At 32.4% G+C, this 21,550-nt stretch overlaps 2 protein-coding genes across 13 annotated transcripts; both read right to left on the reverse strand.

Moving 5' to 3' along the window:
* Positions 1–391: 391 nt before the first annotated feature.
* LOC111293557 (nuclear pore complex protein NUP1-like) lies at positions 392–11,017 on the reverse strand. Of its 7 annotated transcripts, none has more exons than XM_022886289.2 (10): positions 10,619–11,017; positions 9,844–9,890; positions 7,253–7,365; positions 6,589–6,778; positions 6,159–6,461; positions 5,984–6,076; positions 5,242–5,898; positions 4,443–4,966; positions 1,885–2,663; positions 392–1,809 (listed from the first exon to the last, which is right to left on the reverse strand). In XM_022886289.2, the coding sequence occupies exons 1-10, from the start codon at positions 10,902–10,904 to the stop codon at positions 869–871; spliced, it is 3,933 nt and encodes a 1,310-aa protein (XP_022742024.2). In that variant the 5' UTR covers positions 10,905–11,017; the 3' UTR covers positions 392–868. The 7 variants fall into 7 exon arrangements, with proteins under 7 accessions (XP_022742024.2, XP_089599501.1, XP_022742023.2 ...); XM_089743375.1 differs by having other exon boundaries at positions 6,159–6,489; XM_022886288.2 differs by having other exon boundaries at positions 392–2,663.
* Positions 11,018–13,167: 2,150 nt separating this feature from the next.
* Positions 13,168–19,499, reverse strand: LOC111293559 (calcium-dependent protein kinase 1-like). Of its 6 annotated transcripts, none has more exons than XR_016327468.1 (9): positions 19,419–19,499; positions 17,993–18,796; positions 16,849–16,992; positions 16,534–16,686; positions 15,644–15,759; positions 15,236–15,403; positions 14,092–14,316; positions 13,689–13,983; positions 13,168–13,591 (listed from the first exon to the last, which is right to left on the reverse strand). XR_016327468.1 is itself a non-coding variant. In XM_022886294.2 (8 exons), exons 2-8 carry the CDS (start codon positions 18,747–18,749, stop codon positions 13,469–13,471), a joined length of 1,686 nt encoding a protein of 561 aa, XP_022742029.1. In that variant the 5' UTR covers positions 18,750–18,796; positions 19,419–19,499; the 3' UTR covers positions 13,168–13,468. The 6 variants fall into 6 exon arrangements, 3 of the variants coding, with proteins under 3 accessions (XP_022742029.1, XP_089599503.1, XP_022742028.1); XR_016327470.1 differs by having other exon boundaries at positions 19,237–19,499; XR_016327469.1 differs by having other exon boundaries at positions 17,993–19,499.
* Positions 19,500–21,550: the final 2,051 nt, after the last annotated feature.

Below are 21,550 nucleotides of genomic sequence, written 5' to 3' on the forward strand. Positions count from 1 at the left end.
AATTATCATACAAAATAATTTGCATCCCTATAAAATCTTAAAAATTGCAAGCAGCTCTTTAATTGAAAATTGCAAGCAACTATTTAATTGAAAATTTTGGACTTGCTAAATGGTCTAACGAGTATAACAAGAACATTGAAATGGTACAAAGAATACTTCTTGCACCTTTTCCTTTTATTTCATTCCACGAATCAGTCTCTCTGTTCTATTGTATGTTCCACCATTCTCCTCTATTCCACGAACCAAACATACCGTGTGTGCACATATATATATATATATATATATATATACATATATACATATATATTATATTTAGAAGGGATATAAAACATCATCATCAAATTCTAAAACCCGAGATATTTAGCAAGCACGAGACAACTGAAACTGATGATACAAGAATTAGCCATACATAATTTCATTCATGAAGAGGAGCTCAAGATATTCTCTCTCTAAAAACGAAATTCATAACCATTGTCATTGTTTTTTTTTTTTTTTTCATGTTACATATGACAAGGGTGAAAAGAACAGGGCCAAAGGCACAGTTGTTCAAGCCTGAAAATCTATCAGCTAATTATACTAGTACAGTACAAATCTTTTCTCAAATGCTACTAGGAAAGGCCATACAAAATTGTGACAAGCTTCTGCCAGCAACACAAAAAAAATTAGGAAAACTGCAAATGACCAAGCATAATCAGCACCAATTTTCAAAGTTCGAAGTGACCAGTCAATCCTTCCGCCGGCACTAAACGATTTCAGATGGCTACCACAAAAAACAACAATCTGCCGGTTGTCTCCTCTTCCCTGATAATTCAATCAATCACAAGAACCTCCCACATTAAACCAGTTCACTACCGTAACCAGACCTTTTTTACTTCTTCCGCTGCCTGCGGACCTTCACATATTTTCTGGCAGACTTGTCACTGCCACCGGTGCCCAATGAGAAGCTCCCTCCAGCACCAAATTCCAGACTACCAGAAGCCTGAAATGGAGATGGATTAGCTGGTGTGGCTATGCTTGGTTGTCCTCCAAATTGGAAAGAACTTGCTCCTGATGGGTTTGATGCACCAAAAACAAACCCAGATGCTGGTGGTGAGATTGGCTGTTGACCAAATGTTGGAACAGTTGGCGAAGAAGCCTGAACTGTGTCCTCTGCCATACTATCCTCCATTTGATCATTATTACCAGAGGGAGTTGACCCAAACATCGAGCCAGGACTAGTGTTACCAAACACAGACTGTGATGGAGTAGAAGCTGCAGCTGAAGTGAACGAAAATATAGAACTTGAAGAGGCACCAGTGGATGACCCAAGGATAGTAGGTGCACTGCTAAGTGCAGTAACAGAAGCTGATGATCCCAAGGAAAACCCCGATGACAATGAACCAAATATGGGCGTCTTAGGGGCTTGCCAATTGGAACCAAATGTGCCAGAAGCAATGCCACTACTAGAGCTTAGAGAGTTGGTTTCTGAAGATGAAGAACTCATCCCAAATGTAGCCCCAGAACCAAAAGGTTTAGCTACAGATGCTGACGATTCAAACACTGAATTGCCAGATGAAAAAGTTGTATTCCCAACCAGTCCAAATGATGGAGATGATGCGGACGAAGAAAATTGAATGGGCATGCTTTGAGTTGAGGTACCAATCCCAGTTCCAGCAGCAGATGCTTGGGTATTAACAGCATTAAAAGGATTTAAACCCTGAGTCTGTGTAGTAGATCTGGATGCAGCTGGAGCACTGAATCCAAATATGTTGCTTCCTGTGCTTGTGATTGCAGGTGTAGTGGAAAAAATACTACTTCCTGTGCTTCTGACTGCAGGTGCAGTGGAAAAAATATTACTTCCTGTACTAGCTATTGACAAAGATGTACCACCAAAAACACTACTACCTGTGTCTGTAACTGCAGATGTACCACTAAAGATACCATTGCCCGTGTTTGTCCCTGTGGACAATGTGCTGCTGAAGAAGCCACTTCCAGAGTTTGTGATGTTGGAAGGTGTACCATTGAAACTGCTATATCCGGAGCTTGTGACCACAGCTGCTGGACAACCAGAAGTGCTGCTCACAGTGCCTGTAATTGCAGATGTACTACCAAAAATATTACTTCCAAAGCTAGGAAAAGCTGATGCACCACCAAAAGGAACAATGGCTACATTGCCACAGCTTGTATCCTGGGTCTTAGCTTCAGTTGCTTCTCCCGAAGTTGCTGATAATGTTGAAACTGAAGCTGATGGGTCCCCAGATGATGCAAATTTGAAAACAGGTGCAGCTGTAAAGGAAGAGACTGAGACATCCATAGAGATGCTAGTACTGCCGGCAGTGACATCGGCAGTTGTGGAAGTGGTGGTGGCAGCAGCTAAAGTGTCACTATTGGTGGTGAAGGACATATAGTTGGTAGAACTACTGGATGAACTCTGACCATTATTGGGGACTAGAGATGGCATTGGCGAAGAGAAAGAAAAAGGACTTGAAGCAAGAGACCCATTATTCAAAGTAGAACCATTTTTCGAATCACCAGACTTGAAGATGAATCCAGCTGATGTTGAAGTGGATACAGCACAGGATATTGCAGTTTCAGGTGTCCCGAAGAAGATCCCATTCAGAGTGTTCTCCTTATCAGTTTTATCTGACAAATAATTGGTTGTACCAGGAACAGTAGTAGCAAAGCTGCACATAAAGCATTAAAGGTTTTAAAGAATAATACTCCAGAATCATATAATGATCAATCATTGTTTTGAAAAGAAACAATTTTTTGTGATTGTTAGAAAAGTGAAAGGGAGGTGACTATAAATACCAAACAGAAGCTAAATCTTATTAAAACATTCCTGAGTAGAAAAGCAATTTTGTCTATATACTGCTATACACACCTTCATTTCTTACTAGAACTTCATCTATTATTATTACTCTTTGAAAAGTCTTAGCTTACTTAACCATTAACAATTTTCAAATGGGTTAATTACAAATTTGGTACACGAACTATAGTCAAATTCTCAATTTGGTACCTAAAGTTTAAGAACTAGCAATCAGGTACTCGATCTTTACTTCTGTCTATCAATTTACACGAGACTAAAACTGTTATTCAAATGGGTAACATATCCAAAACTCCCAATAAAATTGTGACATGTGCATTTTGAGACACTTACCATGTTCCTAGTTGTTTAGGGGCACACCATTCATTTGAATATCAGTTGTAGTCTTGTATGCAAATGAATAGATGGAAGCAAACTTCCAAGTACCAAATTATGAATTTTTCAACTTTAGGTACTAAATTGAGAATTTGATTATGGTTTGAGTGCCAAATATGTAATTAACCCTTTCAAAACTATACACTTAATGACTTTCTATAAGATATTGTATTTAAACGTCTTTACAAAAGATATCACTGCAATTTAATGTAGGCCACTACAAAATCATTTATACTGTTTACACTACGCTTCAACACCCCCCCCCCCCCACAAGTCCCAACCTGATCTTGCAGAATTAGATTTCCACCAACAAAAGAAAGATTAGGCTTTAATACTTATGACCGTAAAGTAACATATATGCAATGGTCAAAATGATATAGCTGAATAACATATGATAAAGGATTGTTCAAGATAATCACCACCTGACATGCTTACATGCAGTGCGAGCTTACACTTTTGTCGCACTATCTCAACCTCACCACGCAAAACCAAACATCATCAAATGGACAAAAAATTAAACTTAAACATGAAAACTACCATCTTGGAAGTCAGCTATGTAATGTAAGAATTCTAACAATCAAAGGTCAATTATCATAAGTGATGCAAGAATTATAACAATCAAATGTCAATTAACATAATCCTGATTTTCTATTTCCTAAAAGTCACAGTAGCAGCTTTAATCAATCTAATGAAGGAGAATTCCCCCATTCTCTTTCTTCTTAACCTCAAGGTGGTGTATTTGAAAGTTTGAATGTAAAAGAAGGTAAAGTAATGGGTGCGAGCATAAGAAAAATAAGTAAAGTAGTGAAACAACTTTCCTTTACCTTGTTTGAGAATGAAAAGGACTTGATGATAGAGTTTTTATGCATTATTAACAGCATACACTGACATTAAATCACTATTAAAATAAACCTTAAAGGGTAAAAAAATGATCCCAAGCAGAAATCAATAAATGTTTTACTCTACTTTTAAATCAGAAGGATTTTCACAGAATTTAAAAGTGAAATCACAAGGGAGGTGGAAAGGGTTAGATTCACCTCCAAAATCCCCTCACTCCTTTTATAAGAACTCCAAAACATGGTAGGGTAAACCTTTTACTCCCTTTCAATCAACTAACTCTTACTCTATTCCATTCAACCGATTATTAGTAGTTCCTCGTATAATGCCTGCATTTGAGGCATAGAAAGAAAGAAAGGGAGAGAGAAGGCAGAAGTAAACGACCTTCCAAGCAAGACATGTTGAGTAATGAATATATACCAACCTGCTTGAGTTCTCTAGTTTTTGGTCTGAACTTGTGGCAAGCTTAACACCTGAAGATCCACCAGCTGATGAAACCTCAACAACATTTGTATGGCCAAAACCAAATGTGGAAGCGGCAGCATCTGACTGCTTAGCTGGAGCAACTTTCTCCCCAAAACTAAGCACAGGAGAAGTGGACTTTAGTTCCCCAGAGGCAGAATCTTTATTGGCTGTTGAAGTTGACAGAGATACCAACAATGCTGCTGGCACAGATGAAGTGGCCACCTGTGCAAGTGGAAAAGTAACACCAGCATTGTTTTCATCAAGTGCTGATTCATCAGATGTTCTCAAATCAGGTTCTTGGTTGAATGCAGAACTTGAAACCAACTTAACTTCAGAAAGACTAGAAGGCTTCTCTACAAGTATAGCTTCAGCAGCAGCACTCTTGCTCCCCATTACACAATAATCCAACCCCTCTCTCCCTTCACCAAATGTAGCAGATGTGGCTCCATTAGGAAAGTCATCATCATCCAGATCCAGGTAATTCTGTGACAGAGACCATAAAATTTTAAGTTGATAAAAATGGAAACAGAAGGGGAAAAACAAGGGGTGAAGCTTATAAATTTCCTTTCTCAATCCAAAAGTAGGCACTTGACAGACTCTTTTCTTCTAGCATCTTTGAATCAAAACAATAGCACTTGATAGACAAAATAAACAGGATGAATTTTCATCATTAATACTTCGCCCTATTTGATCACCAAAAAATCATAACCAAGATGATAGAAGACATCAATTACATCTGTTTACTCATTAATGCATACCTCATGCGTGCTCATCTGAAAAGCCCGTCTCTTTTGTTGAGGTAGCTGTACAACAGACTTGATCACACTGGAATCAGCAGCTTTAACATTAGGCTCATTATTAGCCTTCACTAAACTACCAGTATCTACACCATTTACTGCAGGAAGTGACTTGTTAGGGAGAGCAACCACTGTTTCTGTGCCATTTTCTTTAACCTCATCACGCTTATGAGACTTAGAGTCTTGAATATCAGGCAGTGCAGTGTGAGAACCATTCAACTTCTCACTATCATGCATGTTCTCCAGAAATTTAGAAGAATCTACATTCTCAAGGCTTTTAAGAGACTGCCCACGTAGCATAGATGGTAACAACTTAGTTGGTGATTTTTCCCCTGGGGAAACCAACTTGTCAAGTTGCTGTAATATTTTTGAAGCCATCTCACTGGACTTGGATGGAACAGGGGTAAAACTCGTGCCAGGAGTGCAGTTATCCCCATTCTCAGCTAGAGCATCTAAACCAGCTGAACTAGTGCCACCTACGTGGATAGATAGAGGACAAGTAGAAGCAGGTAAACTTAAGTTTTTTGATGAAAGAACATTATATTTTTGACGAATCCGGCGAATAGGGCCAATTGATCCTATATCATTCTCTAATACTGAACTCCTGCGCTTTAAAACCTGCAAGGGAAAGAAATATATCCAGTGACATTCTCTAGATGAGGAAATCCTGAAAGAGAGAAATAGAATGATCCTGAATTAGTACCCCTTGTCTAGAGCCAGAAATTCTGTTTTGCTCCCATGCACTCTGAGATGATGATGATGGTCCACCAAAAGCATCATTTGCAGTGCCAGCACCCTATGGAACATACAAACAACTAGAATAAGAAATATAATAAAAAGCAATTATAAAAGAGAAAATGATTGTTGAGCATATGAACCTTAAGGAAAGTAACCGAGTTAACCCTGGAATAAGGTGTTCGTGCCATGCTATATATAGCAGACCTGCCCCGTGATCTTGAGGTCACAGAACCATTTCCGAGGCTCCCAACATGGCCTGACGATGTTGGCACAAGTGACATCATGGGTGATTTAGAAGGGAAAATTTTATTGCTTGGCAAAGCTGAATCTCCGCTAGGCACTTGATTGTGTAATCCAAGCATTGATACAGATACTTTTGAAGGCCTACTGCCCATGTAAGCTTTTGCAAGCTCAGCAGGTGAAGCAACATCCTCGTCAAGAACCTGCAACACCATGGAAGTTTTTTTTTTCCTTTTCGATATATGAAATTAAAATTATGCAGACCTAGAAAAAGCACTTACGGGTATATTACCCCAAAAGAAAAATGAAGGAAAAAAAACTTTTCCTTACAGTTGAGCTGACAAAAGGTGTTGAAATAAGATGGTTCTCAGTCCCATTTTCTCTAACTGGAGTCTTTGGAAAATTTTCTTTCTTGTCATATGATACTACTGGTTCAACTTTAGACCTCTTTTCTTCATTTCCACTGGGAATATCAACAGTTCTTGAACGTAGTAAACTCGTTAAATGATCAATTTCAGGTCTGCAAAAGAATAATAATAATATTCATTATCTATAGCATCAAGAAAGTCCATGTTGAAAGAATTACCAGTCAAGCATAAAGAAACAAGACAAGCCCACCAAAATATGGCCGGTGAAGTGTATTCCCATTCAAGCTGAAGCATGAAGGAAAATTAAAAAGCATAATAACAGCATGTATAGATTGGAAATTGGATAGCAAAGTAACCAACTAGAAAGGTTGCAAGAACAACTATAATTTGCAATGCATGAAGAGATTCAATCTTATTCATACTCTTGGCCTTTCTTCCAGTTGAAGGAAACTGAAAGAAATAGAAACCTCAGAATCCTAAAGCATCCGTGCACACATTCACAAAATGCAAATTATCTGAGTAAATGACACCAATTTAATTTAGCAAAGTTCGCTTGAAACAAAGTAGCACAATTAACCATGCATTTCAACTTGACATCAATAAGATGCAATTTGAGATCATCTTGCCTGGTAAATGTCTTCTGCTTCAAAATTTTCTCAAGTTCAGCAACTCCACCTTCATCAGTATGATTACTGGGATCCTCACATCCCATATCGGCTCCTTGCACAACAGAAGGATTCTGTGTGGACAAATTTACATAAAACAACAAAGCATATAAGTTGGGTTCATCATCGAGAAAATCACATAGGGGAAATTTTAAATAATCACAAAGAGGAAATTTTAAATAAACACATAAGAATAATATCATCCAGAAAAAAAAGGACAAATAACCTTAAAGTAACTTCCACAATTCATAATGAATAAAGGTAAGATATGATAATTTTGGACAAAGTCTGTCCCTAACGTTTAGGACAGTGACCTACTACTTACATTCTGTTGCTCCCAATAAAAAGCAACATACAAAGAAAAGCATGTGTAGAGTTTTTTTTTTTCTTAAAAAAAGAGTGCTCTCTGTTTAGTTTGCAGACAGTGCATTAAATCCAATTAAGTGTTTGGTGGATAGAAAAGAAAATGAATCTGAAAAATGGAAATGAAATAGGTCTAGTTGTTTCAAACAAAAAGAAGAATAAACTTATTTTTCAAGCAAAATGAGAGAGAGAGCTGAAAATGTTTAATGATGAAATGACACTCTTACAATATATATATATATATATATATATATATATATATATATATGAATTCCTCACATTTAAGTCCACAGCATGATGGCTTTAAAAAAAATGGATCCTAACATGATTGGCTTTGTAAATTGCAATTAACCTTCACACAAATCAATTTGCCTTAGAGACAAAGTTTGATGACTTCATAGAACACAAAACAGACATACACACATCAATCTACCTTTACACAAATATATAAACATAAACATAAAGGCAAAGTTTGATGACTTCATAGAACACAAAACAGGCATACAAACATCAATCTACCTTTACACAAATATATAAACATAAATATACACTATTATAGACATTTTTTTCTTATTTTATCAAGCCAAACAAGTGAAAAGCATATAATCATGTACAAATTTAATCAAAATTTTGTTTACTAATCATTATCTTCACTCCAAGTTTCACTTCATATTTTTATGCACCTTTCCCATCTTTATTCTTTGTTTGGAAGTATGTGCAATCTTAAATTTAGGAGGTGTTGGGCCCTAGCTTATAGAAGAGTTTTTCTACAATAAAAGCAGAAGCAAAATATTTGACACAAATTTTTTAAATTTTTAGCTAATGCAGAAGGCCCATTTGGCATTCAGACGAAACAACAAATCAAAGCTTTTATAAAAAGTGCTAATGAGATTCTTTTTATATTCCCACTTTACCCTTCAACAATTTATTAATTGTTGGGAGGATTATATTTGTCAACATTCACCTTTTTTATTTGGTTCAATTTTTCTTCTAATTTCATTTTTTTTAATTTTTAAATAATACAAAATTATTTCACCAATTTATTTCTTTCATTTTAAAACTTATTATTTGGTTTAATGAAGTTTAAGTATTTGGTTTTTATTTTGTAACATAAATTAAACATTATCAAATAGTTTTCTACATCCTACAGAACTTCTATATTAAATTTGCCAAACATTATTTTAGATTCTCTTTACAACAGTTTTTGAACAGTATCAAATAAAAGTATAAGGCTTCTTACAGAAGTGCCAGACAAACCAAACAGACTCTTAATTTAAGGATATTAAAATTACTCATGTTCATCAAACATTCTTATTGTGTGATAATAAGAAAATTGCGATACCAAATGTGTTCACCATTTTCATTCTTTGAAAACAGTTATTTAACATACTGAAAGGATATTCAAGAAATCGAAAAATAAGCAATCAAAAATGTTTTCAGAAAACCAAAAGGAATACCACAAATAGAAAATGTTTTAAGAAGCCACAAACACCCTCAAATTGCCATGGTATAATTGCCTTAAAAATTTATTCAAAGGTGCGACTGCACTTAAAACACAATTGCAAACTTTAATGCTATATTCGGGAACATAATCTAAGTTTTGGGTTTGGTTACTTATAGTAAACTGTGAGAATAAATGCACATAATATGTAAAAATTAGTTAAAGATTCACCACATCTATGTATTTGAGAGGGTATAAGAATACAAATTTTAAATTCCCTATTTGACATATGCACCTCAAATTTATCACCAAGTAGAGGACTAGCAAAAACCCACACATTTGAAAACAATCATGAAAATCATGTTTTTATGAACAATCAAAAAGTTTACACTAAATTTGTAATCCAAATATCTTCTATCAAACTCAATTATCTAAATGCAGCCTAAGAGTCCAAAGTCCAATCTTCCACCAAAGAAAATGATTGAACTTGATAATATTGCACTAATAGACTTTTGCAACACAAAGATAATACTACCACATAGCAATAGAAAGAAAAAAATTTAGTTCAATATGTTCAAAGTTTCCAAAAAATAGTCTATGTGTTCAAAGATTGCAATTAATAGTTTTTCATTTTTCAGCTCTGAAAATGTTAAAACCAAAAATAAGCAACTAATTGGACAGAGATCCTTAATCAAGCAGACAGGAACATAAAGACAACTAGGTTTAAATATGCAACTTAAATACTTACTGTTGAAGTTGCTGCGGGTGGATTCTCCCTTACTTCCTGATTAGTCTCTGATGACATTATTACATGCAGCGCATAATCAACATAACCAAAATACCGAAAAAAAAAAAAAAAAAAAAAAAACCTAATTAATGGTAATTTAAACTTCAAATATGCCTGACATAAATAATACATAAAACATTAACAGATTATAATCGCCAATCTATAATTTACTCATGGTTAACATATCCCAGGCATTAATTTACAAGAAGAAATTGAAGTAAAATACTGTACATGCTTAAGCATATTTGACATCTTCCTGTCGATAATTCATTAATATATTTTTTTAAGTACACATTAATTTCCGATTAAAAGCAACATTAGGCACCGGTTCTTGTCTATTATTTGTGTTGTTGGGGAGTTATTATTCATTTTTAAATGAAGCATACATCAACTAGTAAGAAATATTATACACCAAAAAGAAAACCAAAGAAGAAACTGCTCTCATTTCAATAACAACACAATTATAAAGAGAATTATTATTCATAAGAAATAATTCCTTATTCTCAAACTTTTAAAGGTGATAAGCAAAATTAAAACCTAAACCCCCACATGTCCTCCTCAATCAGAAACTACAAATTCCCGAACCAAATGTTAACAAACTAGCACTAGAAAACCCCAACAATGAAAGCAACCTAAACGAACCCATTTCCACAACAAAAAGAAAAGAAAAAAAAAATGTTTTTCTCTGTATTTTAATTTCAGAAACAATAAAAGAGAGCCGCGGAATAAGCCTCACCTGACTCTGGCGCTTGCGGCGGAGGAGGCGGCGGAGGAGGAAGGCGTTTTCTAAAGACAGAGGCGAAGAGCATGTGAGCACTGTAAGTAATAAGCCTCTGCGCAGGATCCACCAATTTTGATAACCAACCATTTCTATCGCCGGTAATGGTGGGGTTCATTATCGAGGTCGGCGGTCTATCGTACGGCGTCGTATGCGTTGTCCTCCGAAACGGCCGTTTCCTGAACTTTCCTCCGACTCCTAGTCCACCATCGTACGGGTTACTCTCCTCACGCGCCGTCGCCATAGAAAAATAAATAGAAAGGGGAAATAAAAGTTAGGGTGTGGGAATTTTGTTGAAAAAATCTTGAAAGAGAGAGAAACGTAGCGTTAATTAGGGTTTTTATGTAAATTGCACGCAGAAAGAGGAAAAAGAAAAGAGAAATTAAAATAAAAAACTCTGTGCTAATGTATTTCTACGGAAAGTATACGTTTTTTTGGTATCTTCTTAGTCGGAGAGCAGTGATAAACTTACTACCTGTGGTGGTAAAGAAAGTAACAGGCGAGTATGGACTATTTATTAACTGCGGGAAAAAGTTGGTGGGTTTTATTTAATGATCGAAAATTTTGACCGAAATTGGACGGTGCTGATTTGACGGTGCTCTTTTAATTTTTTTTTCCCTAGGAATTAACTTTAAAAGTACCTCTTATATTATGCATACTAAAAATAAAATTATAAAAAACTCTTACAAATCTCTTTTCTTTTTATTTCTTTTATATATATACATTTCCTATTCGTGCCTATATTTTATTTTATTTGAGTTTTTTTTATGTCATTGCACTTAAATATTATTTATTTATTTTTTAAAATTATATTTAATATATATTTGTTTATATTATATAAAATTTTGAAATTTACATATTAATAGAAATTTTCATTAACACGTATATTTAATTAAAATTATTACTTGTAAATTGGATAACCTTTTTTAATCAAATAAATTTATTTAATAAAAGTTCATTTTCTTTATAACTTGAATAAAATTTTATTAATATTTATTTAATATAAAATATTTATAATAAAAAGAACAAAAAAAATTTTCCATTGCTTTAAAAAAATTTTAATATTTATTTTTTATGTATATTATTATTTATTATCATATATGATTGTCACATGTGTCACACATAAATACTAGTTTGTTATTTATTTTTAAAATATATAATTATATGTTCCAAAAATAAATAAATATAATAGTGTATATTAACTAAAATTGGCATTAACATGATTTGTTTCATGTGAAAATTTTATCAAATTAATATAAAATTTATTATTTTAATGTCAATGTGAAACTAAAATTATAAAGATAAAAAATCAATATAAAACTTAACTATTTTTTATTTATCAAGTAATTTCATTTATTTTTTAAAGAATGAAAATTAAAACTCTTAAAATAAAACAATGTAATGAAAAATTTAACTCCTTTATTTATAATTAAATAAATTTACTAATAAAAATCTTTAATGAAATCGAAATGAAAATTCTTACATATAAATTAGTTAAATCCCATTAACAAAAAAATATTTACAATAACAATTTAAAAATACAATAAACAAAAGGGATCATAGTCAGTTCAAAAGTTTTTCCATATCTATTCTTTTATTTATAGCTATATTGATATAAATTATAAATTTTATATTTATATATATCTATATAATTATAACTTACAATCTATCTATTTATAATATCTACTCCATAATTTATTTATAATTTTAATCTGTCTATTTATCTATATCTATATTTACTACCCATAATTAGAAAAAATTTGTTCACGAAAACAAATATATTTGATGTTTATATTTTATTTATATATATTTATCCATTTATATAAATATCTATAATTTATAATATATATATATTTATAAGCATTGGATGTTAGAAAAAAATTTACTGATGAAAATAAATATCTTTTTGTTTATATTTTTTAGTTATCATTTTAAATAATTTAATTATAAATATTAATAAAGTTATCTAATATATAAATAAAAAACCCTAATTGCATTCACAAAATTTCGTTAAAATTAATTTATTTGATAAGTAAAGATAAGTTAAAGTTTACATTGAATTATTTTATGTCATAATTCCAATTTTATATTTATGTTAAAATAATAAATTTTATGTTAATATGACATACCTTTCACATGGTATTAACTTTATATTTTAATTCAAATTTTGATTAATATGCACTTTATTAATTTCAGTCTTGTACAACATCCAACACACATTGAAAATATAATTATTATTTAAAATAAATAAAATGGACATAGGTAAAAACTTTAATTGAGGAAAACATATATTTTTCATATTTTTAAATTATCATTTTAAAGTTTTTTATCATAGATATTCATAAAGAATTTATAAATAAAAAATTTAATTCCTTGTAGCAGTTTGTTGGATAAATGAATAAATAAAAATATATATATATATATATATACACACACGATAAAAATAAACAAATAAATAAAATAACGCCTAAATTTCTTGCATGAAAGTATAGAAATTGGAAACGTAGCTATACCAATGATTTTGCCTATTAAGAGCATATCACATACATTTATTATATTACCATTAACCAATCACAATTTAAAATTTTGTGGGGTACATCAATGTTTTTTATGTATCCTACACTTATAAGTAATGAATCTCTACATAATTTTAAATTGTGATCGGACGATTGTAATAAAAAAGGATTGTAAATAACATGCTTCGCGATGCTCCTTACAATGAGTATGCTACTTGTTACTATACAAATTTCAGTTCCCTCAAAACTTAAAAAGGAAAGAAAGAACAAGAACTTGAATGGTTGCCTGTACTCAAAGTTTTAATGCTTCTCTAAATCGGATGCTGAAACTATTTTCTAGGCCTTTCTTACCATTACCGGCAACATTTCCTTTCTGCATCATGGCCACAAACTCATTGTAATCTATGGTTCCATCCTGCATATGATCGGTAGAATATATATATTATCAGTGGACAAATGATATAGGCAACAAAGTGCTAAATAGAGTTTATTTTCCATATGATAATTCTTACCACAACTCTGTTATGCAAAAGCATCAAATTTTTTCTTTGAAATGAGGAACGGGGTTATGGCAAATGGATGCATTGATGGCTTCAGTATAAGAATTAGACAACTTTATTGTAAACCCAGAAACAGGATTCAAGAGCTGACTATTTAAAGATCAGGAATGCGGTAGTGAAGAAAACCGAAACTGACTACCAACTCAATTTGAATCTTGGCTAAGCAAGCAGAGCTAACTTAAGAATTTGAACCCCAGATCACTTATTTGGGTGAACTGTTGCTCAACCACTGAAGCACAGCTTTTCACTGCATATATTTTGGCAAGAGATATGAAAATCTTTCCCATTCTTAGATTTAGTTAATCTATGTTATAATATGATCAAATTAAAAATGAAAAATAAAAAAACCACTTACGTTATCCTGATCAACTTCTCGGATCAATTCTTCAAGGCGAATATCCTCTATGCCAAACTCCTTGCAAGCTTCTTGGAGCTCATCTAAAGTAATATAACCACTACCATCCTTATCAAAGTAGGAAAAGGCAGCAAATAAATAATCTTCTCTCTCAATTTTGTTTAGGTGCAGTGTAGCAGCTACAAATTCCCCATAATCAATTGTGCCGCTATTATCAACATCAGCCTGTAGTTTAAGGCGTGTGCATTAGAGACAACTCATCATTGCTTATTCACAATTAATTTTGTATTCTGTATAGAACAAAGAAAATCAAAAATAAAAAGAAGAAAAACTATATTTCCAGTCCAATTCCTTAGGAAAATCACCACAAATTTAGGATAACATTGAAAACTATTTGCTCCTTTCTGGATATCAGTTTTGTGAAACTAAAATCATGTCTGCCACTACCACCTTTGGACAACAAGATGGAACTACATGTACCAGATGCAAATTTGCAGGCATACAAAACTGTTCGAGACATGGGCCAGATCCAGTTGTTAGATGACTTAAGGCCTTTAGAGAATCCAGATGGACTTCATGGTTAAAGATACCCCATATCATATGGTCTATCTTCCTTTCCTTCTCTATGTAAGTCTATATCTTGTTGAATTCAAACACAAAAGATCCTAATTTAGAGGAAACCAAACCAAGAGAGTTCTACAAATTCACAAACTATCCTTAGTTATCTGCCTTTGGAAGATCATAACCAGCCATGAGTTGCCTTAACATGTCTCCTTTCTAAATTTTTTCTTCTTGAAGCAACCTCCTCTATGCTTGTTCCTTGAGGGTGGAATGAGGAAGATATTTTACAATTTTTTTGGGAACAAGCAGAGAGGTTGTTAGGTGTGCCTAGATTTGATGTAGAAGGTCACGAAATGGTTTTCTATAGTCTTGGAGGGATTCTTGGGTCCATGCAACTGAGATAATGCACTATGCTTCTCTTTCAATATAGAATGAGGAAAAATGCTTAGCTCATTATCCCTTATGAAAATCATCCCAAATCCACATAACGCTTGTCCTGGCTGACTAGGAGTGTGTAGAAAAGGAGAAACCCTCAGAGTTGTTTATCTCAATATGCTATATCCAAATTCAGTCCCATACTTACCGCTTGCATAAGATCATAAATTTCAGACTCCTTAAGGTTAGCTCCAACTCTTTTCAATCCTGCTTTAAGTTCTTCGAAGGTGATCTGACCACTGTTGTCAGTGTCTATCATCTTGAACATTTCCTTGAGGCCAGCTATTTCTTCTTCAGACAGGCTCTCTGCAATTACCTAAAAGGGAAAAGAAAGAAAAATTCATCTCATCAACATAACTAGAAAAACTAAAGTACAAAATTTTGAGAAAAAACATGTCATGATAAATAGGTTTTGGTAGCTTGTGTATCCACTCAAGTGTGAAATCTTCCAATTCTATATACATAGTTCAATCCTTTCCCTCTCCCTCCCTCCCTCCCTCCCTCTTTCTCAGCCCCCTTTTCCCATATATTATGTCTAGCATCTCAAGAGACTTACTCTAAGGGCCATTTTCTTGAGCTTATTCATTGCAGAAAATTGCTTCAAACGACTTAAAACAGCAGAATCAAGAGGCTTGTCAGGAGCAACACCATTTATCTGTATCCAAGGGTGGCCTGCACCGAAGTTAAACAATATTAGCAATGGAGAAATAAAAAAAAAAAGTTCCCTCCTGAAATTTATAGTCACTGCCTTCTACATTTAATCATATAAATAGTTGCCACCCACATTGTGGATAACACGGCAGACCAAAATCTTTCTAGGCAATAAGAACTGCAAAAATTAAGTCTACAGCTATACTGTTAAAGATGCAGCAAAAGACTCCATTTGGTTGATGCATTTACTGTTGGAGTTTTGCTATTTGCATTTTAAAGAATTGCTATAAAGCAAAAGTGAAAAGTAAAACACAATAGTATAATTGATTTAAAATGAACAAATAATTAAAATGTAACTTATATAATATGTCAATGAAAGCCGCTAGGAAGTCCAGATGTTTACTTTTGTCTACCCAAGGAATTATGCTACAAAGCCACATTATGATGTGATTCAATGCTGCATTTTAGAGCTCCAGTATGAATCTGTTTCAGACTTTCAATAATAATAGATTCCATTACTCAATTCATAGCTATCAAATCAAGAAACCCACATACACTATTAACAATTAACCAATTATTACATTTATTTTTTTTAACAAGGAAACCATCCTATGACACATGAAACAAGTCTAAAATCTAAGGATGCCAAGCCTAAGCACCAAATGAAATAAAGGGAATTACAACCATGCCAATAGCATGGGAAGCACCCACTTGCCAATAGCAGGACCCATGTAGCATAAGTAAGAACAAAAAATAATGATAATATAAAAGCTGGAGTAGAAGAATGTAACTTACACAACACGGCATGTGCAGTTAACCGTCTCCTGGGGTCTCGAAGGAGCATTCTTCTCACCAAATCTTTTGCACCTTCAGAGATGCTAGGCCAAGGATCTGACTCAAAATCAAGGTCACCATGCAAGACCTGTTCAAATATATCTTGCTCGGTTTCTACATCATGGGGAAAAAAAGGAGAAAATAGTGAAGATCAAAACATAATCATGATGGTGTAAACAAAAGGGCTGCTAAAATAATTGCACTTGGCTAAATTAGGTTGCACTCGGTTGTGATTAATCAAAAATGGAAAAATCTTATGCACCAGCAATTTCTTACCAGCCCAAAAGGGAGGAACTCCACTTAAGAGAATGTAAAGAATTACTCCTGCACTCCAGACATCTGCTTCTGGACCATAACGCTTTCGTAAGACTTCTGGAGCAACATAGTATGGGCTCCCAACCACATCTCTAAATGTTTCACCTACAGGAGAAAGTGACCAAGAGGATTATGAAATAAAAAAGTAAATCTTCTCTGATTCCACTATTGATGTCAACAAATACAAGTGGAGGTCAAATTTACCAGGAGTTTTTGTTATATTGACCATGCAAACTAAGAAAGAGTGAAATTAAAGCAAGAGTAAAAGCTTTATAAATAATTTTTTACAAATAAACAAAAGAAAAGCCTGGTAAATTTTATGCCAATGCTAACTAAAAGATAATCTGTCTTTCTTGTAGAACTCCTGCTTTCAGATTGGCACTCAAAGTCCTATTTACTTGTAGAACTCTAAGACTCAATAGATAATGCAATACAATAGTGTCCAAATAAGAGTACAACGGAGAAAAACCTTGTCTGCCACAAACATTTAAAGAATCTAACACAACTTACAAGCCTAAATCAATGATGAGAGCATAAGATATCGATGTGCAAGTAATACCATAGCCAAGTGGATCGCTGGCAGCAGAATTACACCAGGGGGCTAGTAGCGTATCACGACACCCATTGTCAGAAACCATTTGAAATGCAATGCATAAGATTGATCTTTTTGTAATTTTACAAGGCATTCAAATGTAATTTCATATTTCTGATAGGAATTACTTGCATAAATAAACTCTATGTAGCAGAGAATTTCTTAATTCTGCTGATTCAATAATTGGACTTTGACAGAACTCAGTTAATTTTAAAGTTAAGAAAAACATGTAGTTTTGATGGGCAAATGTAGATCAAATTGAAAAGATTTTGTTAGCCAAAACGTTTATGGATTGAGAAATTAAATACTTGACAAAGTGTGTTTCCTCCCTTTTCTTTCTTTTTATTTATAAGTAAAACTAAAAGTTCAAGTATCTTATACAAATGCTTCCCCTACTCTAGTATGCTAATGAAAGCAGATCAGCGAAGAAATGGCTTAAAATAGGTAACTTAAAAAACGCTAACATTACCACTTTTGGGTAATTCAAAGGGAATAAGATCAATCAGTTTATACCTGGCTTAAAGAATATTGATAATCCAAAATCGATTGTCTTGAGAAGTGAATCCTCCTGCTGATTGACAAAAAGAAAATTCTCAGGTTTAAGGTCTCTATGCATAACCCCCAAAGAATGGCAGGCTTCCACAACCCCGACTATAGTCCTCGTAAGTGCAGCTGCCTTTCTTTCTGAATAATGTCCACGCTGAATAATTCTATCAAAAAGCTCTCCACCAGCACATAATTCCATAACAACATGAACTGCCATTGCATCCTCGTAAGCCCCTTTTATTGATATAACATTTGGATGCCCTGCCAAGTGGTGCATTATTTGAATTTCTCTTCTTACATCCTCTACCTCCTCATCAGTTAACAACTTTCTCTTTGCAATCGATTTGCAAGCATACTCTTTTCCAGTTGACTTCTCCACACAAAGGACAGTCGTCCCGAATTGCCCTTGTCCCAGTTTCCTCCCCAGGCTATAATATTCCTTGAAATTACCAGTCCTTGTTTGTAACACTGAATCAGTCCTAAGCCCTGCACTCGACACCCTCATCATACGAGGGGACTTGGGTTTTGTTGGTTCCTCAGGTTTTGTTTCTGGTTTAGGCTCTGGTTTAGTCTCTTGTTTGTTCTCTGGTTTCGGCATTGTCATATGTTCTGGAGGATTGTTTTGGACTGGTAGCGGCGATTCAGGTTCTTTAGATGCTATCTCACTCGCAGTTTCACCATTAGTATGAGAAACTGAGTCATCAGGTGATCGGGACCGCCACATTGCAGCAGAAACCGATTGGAAAAATCCATTTTTGGAAATGCTTGGTCCTACACAAGTATTGCCCATCTACTCTTACAATTGAATTTCTTCCTCAAAATACTATTACTAATTTTAACATCAATATCCAACACCAATAGATAGGCCAATCCAACACATAAAGTTCTGATCCTCCTAATCAAACCAACATCCCTATATTCTCCTCTAGACTTTGAGGTAAAAATTTTATATCAAAATCAAAACTTGAACCATACCTTACAAAATGAGCAAAAAATTGATACCAAAAGAGAAGAACTTATTACTTACCTCCATACTTAAAAAAAAATCCATAAAAATAACACTAATGATTACAACAATTATGAAACAAAATTGAAGAAGCAAGTTTAAGAACCTGAGTTATTGAAAGAAGGAAAGAAAAAAAAAAGTCAACACAATTATTGATTACCAACTAATAAATCCATCACCTATGCTACAACAGAAAAATACATACAAATCCGTGGATCTCAAATTCAGTAAGCGAAAGCTTGGCACCATAAAATAGAAACCATAGAAAGCTGAAAAAGTGAACAATTCGACTTGAATGCTTAGGAAAAAAAGAAGAAAAATTCAACAAGGAAGAAACAGTGAAACCCAAATGGAGAAAGTTAAGAGAAGGTTTGGGATATGGTTTACCAGGTCTTGGGATTTGGCTTAATAGTAGAAAAAAAGAAGAAAATGAGGTTACACCTGGTGTTGAACTCTCTATGGCTGTCCAATGTATTAAAACAGGGTGCATAGTTTTGACTTTGCTTATATCTTATCTGAACTTTATATTGTATAAAAAATTAGAAAGAGGCCAATACGTGTGTTTGGACATAATCCCAGGAAAACGCGTTTGACAGATGTTTGTCTGAATGGCCGGGCTTTGGTTTTTTTTTTTTTTTTCAATTCCGGGGATTTCGGTTTAGTCCGCTTTAGGGTCATTATTTTAAGGAAAGCTTAAAGAAAAAGGTTTTCTTTTTATTTTTTAAGTGTTGGAGTCTGGATAACTGTCCCACAAAAATGTTGACTTTGACACGATAATCTTCCATTTTCCCTCGCTTGGCTTTCGAGATAGTAATTTTTTTATTTTTAAAATTATAAATTAATAAACTTTTATATTTAATAAGTTTTAAAAATAATTGTTTTGAATTATAAAAATTTGTAAAGATCGAAGGTATTTTTGTTATGATGATTATACGCCTTATTAAGTGGATGGACCGATTTATAAAACAAGGAAACAATTGGAAGGCGTTGAACGATTCGAAGAAGGTGTTCTGAATTTTTTTTTTCTTTTGTTTTTTTTTTAAATTGTCTATTAAATAACTTTTGTAAGAATTTGAATCTAATTAAAATGTTAGTATCATCTTTATTTGTCTTTTTTACTTTTCATATTTTATTTTTTAATTAAATAAATTTTATAATAAAAATTAATAAATAAAGATGACAAAACAAAAAAATTTTGACTCGCACCGGTGCTCAGGTACTACACGTAATTTTGTTTTAACAGTAGTTGAGGAATGAATGGATTTGAAATTTTTATAAAAGGGAATGAACGAAAAATTTTAATTTTAAAGAAAATGAATAACAAGATTTTTGAAAAGCAAAAAAATAAAAAAAAAATTTATACATGGCCAACTTTTATTTTTCATTTTTATATTTTGATATATGTTGAAATTTTCACATTTTAATTTTTTTGATTTTTTTATAATTTTATAATTTTTACAATTTTTAAAAAAATTAGGATTTTTAATATTCTTTAATTTCTTTAAATTTTCATATTTTTTAAATTTTTTGGTTTTTAATAATTTTTACAATTTTTTATTTAAATTTTCAATTTTATAATTTTTCATTTTTTCTAACTTTTTTTATTTTTTAAAATTTTCATATTTAGTGAATTTTTGGGAATTTTTTTCAATTCTTTTTTTTAGAAATTGTTTTTGAATTTTTTAAATTTGTTATTTTTTTCAGTTTTTTTGGAATTAAAATTTTGATTTTTTAAGATTTTTTAGTTTTTTTAATTTTTACTATTTTTGGATATTTTTATATTTTTTTATTGTTCACATTTTTAAAATTTTAAGAATATTGTTTTGATTTTTTGGATTTTTCAAAAGCTTTTAGAATTTTTTTTTTTTTTTTTTTTTTTTAGAATTTTTCAAAATTTTTTCTGTCGTATATTAATGTGACAATGATGATTTCACTATGACTAGATACTTTCCACTCATGTCATTATTTAATTGGATATTGATATCATATCATAAATTTGACTAATAATATTAGTTTAAAATATCAAAATGTACAATAAAATTAAAGTTCATGTACTTAATTACAAACTTTAATTTTTAAAATACTAAATTGATAAAAAAAATATATAATATTTAAAATCTTTATATATTTAACCATTTTCTCTTAAATATCACCTTAACTAATGCTACTAAAAGACTTGTCAACATTTCCCTTATTAGAATAGTGTCAATTTTCCTTTTCTTTTTCTTTTTCTTAAAAAACTTATATTTGACTAATTTTATTATCATCTATTAACTATATCGTCTAGTATCATTTTTTATTTTTAAATTTATTTTTGTTGTATTTTATTTTGTCTTCAAAATTTTCAAGATAAAACATTTTTGGTATGCAATATTATTATAAATATGAAACAAATACTTAAATTGTTGCAATATAATTATTGGATTTATATTTTATGCATTTTAATGTATAATGCTATACATTATCAATAAATTATGCAATAATGTTTTATTAAAAGGTTAATTTTAAATATATTTTAA

The sequence above is a fragment of the Durio zibethinus genome, chromosome 14 (genome assembly GCF_047325235.1).
Source record: "Durio zibethinus cultivar Kanyao isolate XHJ-2024 chromosome 14, ASM4732523v1, whole genome shotgun sequence".
NCBI classification, from domain to species: Eukaryota; Viridiplantae; Streptophyta; class Magnoliopsida; order Malvales; family Malvaceae; genus Durio; species Durio zibethinus.